At 44.8% G+C, this 6000-nt stretch overlaps 1 protein-coding gene across 2 annotated transcripts in view; it reads left to right on the forward strand.

The window, feature by feature from the left end:
- The window catches only part of POP1 (POP1 homolog, ribonuclease P/MRP subunit), a 36804-nt gene extending 31847 nt beyond the window's left edge, over positions 1-4957 (forward strand). For both annotated transcript variants that reach the window (XM_057737351.1, XM_057737352.1), the window contains exons 15-16: positions 1125-1466; positions 2788-4957. In XM_057737351.1, coding sequence (XP_057593334.1) covers positions 1125-1466; positions 2788-3442 — 997 coding nt within the window. In that variant the 3' untranslated portion in view covers positions 3443-4957. The remainder of the gene's footprint in view (positions 1-1124; positions 1467-2787) is intronic.
- The last annotated feature ends 1043 nt before the right edge of the window (positions 4958-6000 follow it).

Here is a 6000-nt window from a genome sequence, read left to right on the forward strand (position 1 = left end):
ACACTGAACCTCTGGTTAAGTGTACAGGTTCATTTCCACCTGGGACATAATAAGAAACAAAGGGGGTAAGGAATGTCTGGGTCTGTCCTCGAGGAGACCGTCAGTATGAGCACGCAGGCTGGGACTCCTGCAGAGTCCCCCAGCCCAGAAAGGCCCACGGCCAGGCTGCTCCCTACCTCTTGGGGTCAGGTACCAGAGCAGGCCCTGGTTCCCACTCATTTGTGGTTTTTTGAAGGGTCTCCCTCAGTTACATGTTGCTGGAAAGGTCAGTTGGTATCACGCATGTGGAGGGCAGTTTGGAAATATCTGTCAAAATTGCAAGTGCTAATAATACTCACTGCCTTGGCACTTCTACTCCCAGGACTTTATCCTGTGGATATACTTGTACTTATGCCACGTGTTCAAGGTCGTTCATGGCAGCATCCTTTGTAGATGCAAAGGCTTGAAAATAACCAAAATGTCCTGCAGGAGAGAACTGTCTAAATAACAGGGTATAATCATCCAGTGGGATAAGCCTTGTGCAGAAGAGTGAGGGATGTCTTGATGGGCTAATATAGGATGATCTCCAAGATATTTTGTTAAGTGAATAAAGTTAAGCAAAGAGTACAGGATCTGTTTGCCACCATTTGTGTAAAATGGGTAAAAAAAGAAATAGGTACATATCTGCTTCTATGTTCATAAAATGTCTGTAGAAGGATCTATAAGAAACCAATGATGACATTGTCTCTGTGGAGGACAGCTGGGTCACTGGAGGTCAAGGGTGAGAGAGAAACTTCACCGTCACCCCTTTTGCACCTTTGAAACTTTGAACCCTGTGAGTCTGCAGGGGCATCACTGCACAGCTCCAGGATCAGCCTTTACCTGCAGTCCTTCAGAAGTGGCGCTCCGTGGAGTGGTGCACGAGGGGCGACTTTATGGGTGCATTATATATTACAATAAAAACGGAAGAAAACAAAAAAGCTCGGCCAGTAGAGTTGGTTATTGTTAACTTTTAAACTCATATTTCTTAGAAAACTTTTTTGTTTGTTTGTTTTTTAAATAGAGATGGAGTACAGTGGCCATGGTTATTTTGATCGTCCATCCTAAATTGTTCAAAATTGGTTCTCCTCTTTGATTTCCACTAGACGCCCTCCTGCAAAACGGCCCAACTATGTTAAGCTTGGCACCCTCGCACCTTTCTGCTGTCCCTGGGAGCAGTTAACTCGAGACTGGGAGTCAAGAGTCCAGGCCCAAGGGGAGTCGTCTGCAGCTTCCTCTCCAGGTGGTGAGGGGAGTAGCCTGAGGAGAGATGTGGCGCCTTGTGCCCCCGCGCCTGGAAGAGCTCGTCAGCTGTCTGATGACGAGGGTGCACCCCTGAACGACTCCAGCGAGCCCGAAGGAGCGATGGACATAGATCGTCCAGCCCAGGCGGGGACTGAGGGGGTAGCCGACCAGGGTGCCACCGGCAGTCTCTTCTGTGTTCTGAGGTAAGTGCACACACTTTCCAGGTACATGTGTGAATTGTCTGTTTTTTTGATACTGTCCAGGCTATAGGATGTAAAAGTTGTTCCTTTCCGCAAAGCCCAGGTGAATGTACAGATGGAAGGGAAAGCCAGTGAATCGCAGAGGGCCCAGGGAAAAGGCGAAATCGCATACGTTTGATGTGGGGCATGGTGGTAACGGACTAAATGTTTTACGATATCGCACCAATAGACCTCAACCAAGGCAGTTTATAACCTGTTTTATTTAGTCTTTGCTCACAAAGTACTACCCTCACGACTGTGATCTTAGGTAATGAAGAACCCCTAAAAGCACTCTTTGCTTTAAATTGCTGAATTAGATTTCTTTCTGTTGCTTTTGAATGATCTGCATTTGTGGCCGACTGGATCCCCACTCATTGTGATACTGTCATATCACAGAGGCTACTGTGTAAAATGTGTTCTTCTCTCAGTGCTGCTGCAGGCTATTCAATTCTGCTTATCCGTTACCCTTTATTCTGTGCTCTGATTTTTTTTTAAATTTAATTTTTATTTTATTAAACATTTTTAAAAATTTTATTTTTATTTTTGGCTTCGTTGTGTCTTTGTTGCTGCGTGTGGGCTTTCTCTAGATGCGGTGAGTGGGAGCTACTCTTTGCTGCGGCTTCTCATTGCAGTGGCTTCTCTTGTTGCAGAGCACAGGCTCTAGGCTCAAGCTTCAGTAGTTGCGACACGTGGGCTCAGTAGTTGTGGCTCCTGGGCTCTAGAGCACAGGCTCAGCGGTTGTGGTACACGGGCTTAGTTGCTCCGAGGCACAGGGCTTGAACCCGTGTCCCCTGCATTGGCAGGTGGATTCTTAACCACTGCGCCACCAGGGAAGTCCCTGTGCTCTGATTTTAAAAGAGTGCCATCCTTTTGCTTTTTACTTATTTTTTGTACAGTAACCTCATGATTTCATATCCTTCTTTCTTACTTTTCATGTAAGTGTCCCTTAGAGTTTCTTTTCTCATCAAAATATCAGCTCCTCTTTACTCTAAACCTGTCACTGTGATTATAGCCATAGATTCTACCCCATTGTCTTATTTTTCTCTGCCTTCAGCTTCTTAAACTTTTGGTCCTTCAGTCTCAGAACAGTAGACACACAAAAGGAAAAGTATCATTACAGAAATGTCTAAGTGTGCATTTTTAATTTATTAAAAATTAAAGTTTTAGTCCTTTATCCACAGAGTATAAAAACATCAAATGAACTCTAGCAATGCCCAGTCTTCTAATTGCATATTTTCTCCTTGAACAAAATATCCTCAAAACATGTGTCTCCCACTTCATACAGGAGTAGAAAATTCCTGAGGCAGCTGTCAGCCTGGTGTGGGCCCAGTTTTGGGGACAGTCGGGCAGCCCCGCGAGCTCCTGGCAGAGGGCAGCAAGAATTTACCAGAGAGGCCTGCCTGTCCATCCTGGGCCGTTTCCCGAGGGCCCTGGTGTGGGTCAGGCTGTCCCTGCTCAGGAAGGGCAGCCCTGAGCCGCATACCATGATCTGTGTCCCCGCCAAGGAGGATCTCCTCCAGCTCAGCCGGGATCGGCTGTACCATGGGCCCCAGGAACCCAAGCACAGTGACCCATTCAAGAGCCAGATCCGGAAACAGAAGGAGAAGAAGAAACTAGAGAAGAGGCACAACCGAGAGCTTGCTGCATCTGAAGGCCTGGCAGAGGGGGACCCTGCAGCCAGGCACCAGCCTCTGACCCTGGGCTTGTGGTCAGGCCCTCTCCCGGTTGTGACTTCTCACTGCTCCAGAGTTCTCCTGGGCTTTGTCACCCAGGGAGATTTTTCCATGGCTGTCGGCTGTGGGGAAGCCCTGGGGTTTGTTAGTTTGACGGGCTTGCTAGATATGCTGTCCAGCCAGCCGGCAGTGGAGAGGGGCCTCGTGTTGCTGAGGCCGCCTGCCTCTCTGCAGTATCGATTTGCAAGAATCGCTATTGAGGTGTGAAGGTGGGTTTACATCCTGGCACAGATAATAACTGTGTTCTCCAGGTCCCACAGCTGGAGAGTTATTTTCGCCGTCTTCTGTTTCAATATATCATGTGAAATTCCTTGGAAATGAGATAAAAAATTATGTATTTATGCAAATAGATTAAATGTTTACATCGCTCCAGTAATCTCATTGATTTCATCTTTCCCAATCCTTGCTGTCCTACTTTAAAACTATTTGGCATATATGGCCAAAAGCTTTGTATTTTGATTTCTTGGTCTGTGTCATTCTTGCTGAAAATAATTAGAAGCTCTATTGTTTTCTTGTGTCCTTTTTTTTTTTTTTAATCAGAAACAAAGGGCTGTCAAGTCTGTTTGAAAAGTCTTGTAGTCATCTGATACACGACGATGGCTGTTTAATGATTTGGTTGTTACAAGGGAGGAAAAGACTAGAAACATATGGCCTGTGTACATGAAGTATGGGCTGTCTTCTGGGCCACGTTCAATTCTGTACGTAGTCAGCACGCCTGACACTTTACACCATAAAGGAGGAAATAGTGGGAAATGTATTGTTGCCTCTTTTCAGGTAGGTTTGGGTTTATGGCAGAAGTGTTGAGATGGAATTAGAGTGGTGGCCTGTGGTTTTATGACCTCTTGTCCTCTTTGTTATCGACTAGCATGATTCCAAGAGTTACTTAATTTTTCTGTGCTTTGTTTCTGCAAAGAATTTTTCAAAGCCATAGAGGAGCTTTTCTCAAAATATGTTCTATGAAGTGTGTTACCTAAGGAAAAGAGTCCAAGGACAGAGTGGGAAACTCTGGATTAAATACAGTCAAGCACTTCTTTTTAAAGGACTTCTAGAACCTTCCATGTGATAATACACATTGTGATTCTCCAAGAAGTGGATAATAGTGTTTTCTAAATCTTTTTGATCCCCAAATTCTGTTTTCAAGGAGCATTTTGCAGGACCAGTGTTCTTAGGAGCATACTTTGGGAGGTGTGGCCATGCAGTGCAGCGATGACCTCTGCAAGGTGATAGCTAAAATGTCCAGCCGCTTTTAAACGTTCCTGCAGTCCCATTGTCCACCTGACGTTTTGAGCAGCATATAAAAGAGGGGTCTCATCCTGTCCCATAAGAAGAGTGATGTCATCACTGCTTCCTTTTTACGTGCAGGGAAACTAGGTACTCATCAGTTTTTAGTTGGCATACTTGTCTCGCTCATACTCTTACTCCATCGTTTTCTGCCGCATGTTTCTAGCAGAGCTTAAGTGGGGTTATTAATTTTTTATTTAAATGTATAGTTAGGTGTTATTAACGTAAATGCATTGTGTTTTTGCAGTAGCGTTTGGCAGTGACTGTCTTTGGGGGTGACAAGTTGGGGAGAGATGCAGCAGGTATTACAGTAGCTGATGAAACATCTGTTGTTTTCCTCTCGCCGTGCCTCTGAATGTATTTGTATCCAACCCAGATGAGACTGAAAAAAATAGTATAATTTTTTTTTTGGTGTCTGTAAGCAGAATAAATTAAAATATCACCTGATGCTCGGTTGTTAATATTTATTGGGCCATTCCTCATTTGTTTTCTAGGCTCTAAGCCACTTCATCTGTGGCTCAGCTCGCTGGGTGACAGAAATCTGAGCGAGCTGTGTCGCTGAGTCTCATGCTGTCCAGTACCCCGCGTGGGCCCTGCTTGCACTGCCCTCCTCACAAGGGACAGGGCGCAGTTACTGTGCTTTGTGCTGACAGGTCAAAGAACTGTGCGCCGAGAGGACAGACTAGCGTTTCCCAAAATGTATTTCTGGGAGCACTGGTCCCTGGAGATGTTTCCTGGAAAAAAAAGTATTTCACGGCTACATAAACTTGGGGAAAGCCACATGTATACTGTATCCTCCTATTGCAGAGTCACAGTGAATATTAGCATAGTTGAGGCTCTGCAGATACCCACGGGAAGGAAATCTGCCTTTCACAGACCACCACCTTTTGTGTACCTGTTGTCTGGAGAACACTAGTTTCGTGGAATATACCTTGCAAAACAGTGTGACAGAATTAGCGTAAATAGATAAACAGTAAGAAGTCCATTTCTGTTACGAGAAAGGTTGATAGGAATAGTCTTATTCTCTATAGCAATGGAATGAATGAACGTGTCTATCGTGATCCTACTAGGTGTCTGCCGAGCTCCCGAATAAGTACAGCATGGCCCCTGGCCTCTGGTTGAGGGACAGAGATTTCATTCCGTCAGAAAGTGTCCTGAACAGCAAAGTTGTGAGCTGAACACCTGGAGACCAGCTACACGCCTGAACTGTGCATGCAACAGAATTGATTCTCTGTGTGTGATTATACTCTGCTTTTTAAAAATATTACATAAGTTATGTTTTGATATTAATAATCCACATTCATCGTAGAAAACCTAGAAAATGCAGATAAGCAACAACAATAATAAACCTCAATCATCTGGATTTTCACCACCCAGGTGTAACCACTGTTACCTTTTTGGTACACAGCCTTCTAAGCCTTGAGATGTGTGTTGGTAGTTTTCCTTCAGGGAAAATAGCATCACCAATATATAATATATAGGAA

This window comes from Hippopotamus amphibius, chromosome 5 (assembly GCF_030028045.1).
Source record: "Hippopotamus amphibius kiboko isolate mHipAmp2 chromosome 5, mHipAmp2.hap2, whole genome shotgun sequence".
Taxonomy (NCBI): Eukaryota; Metazoa; Chordata; class Mammalia; order Artiodactyla; family Hippopotamidae; genus Hippopotamus; species Hippopotamus amphibius.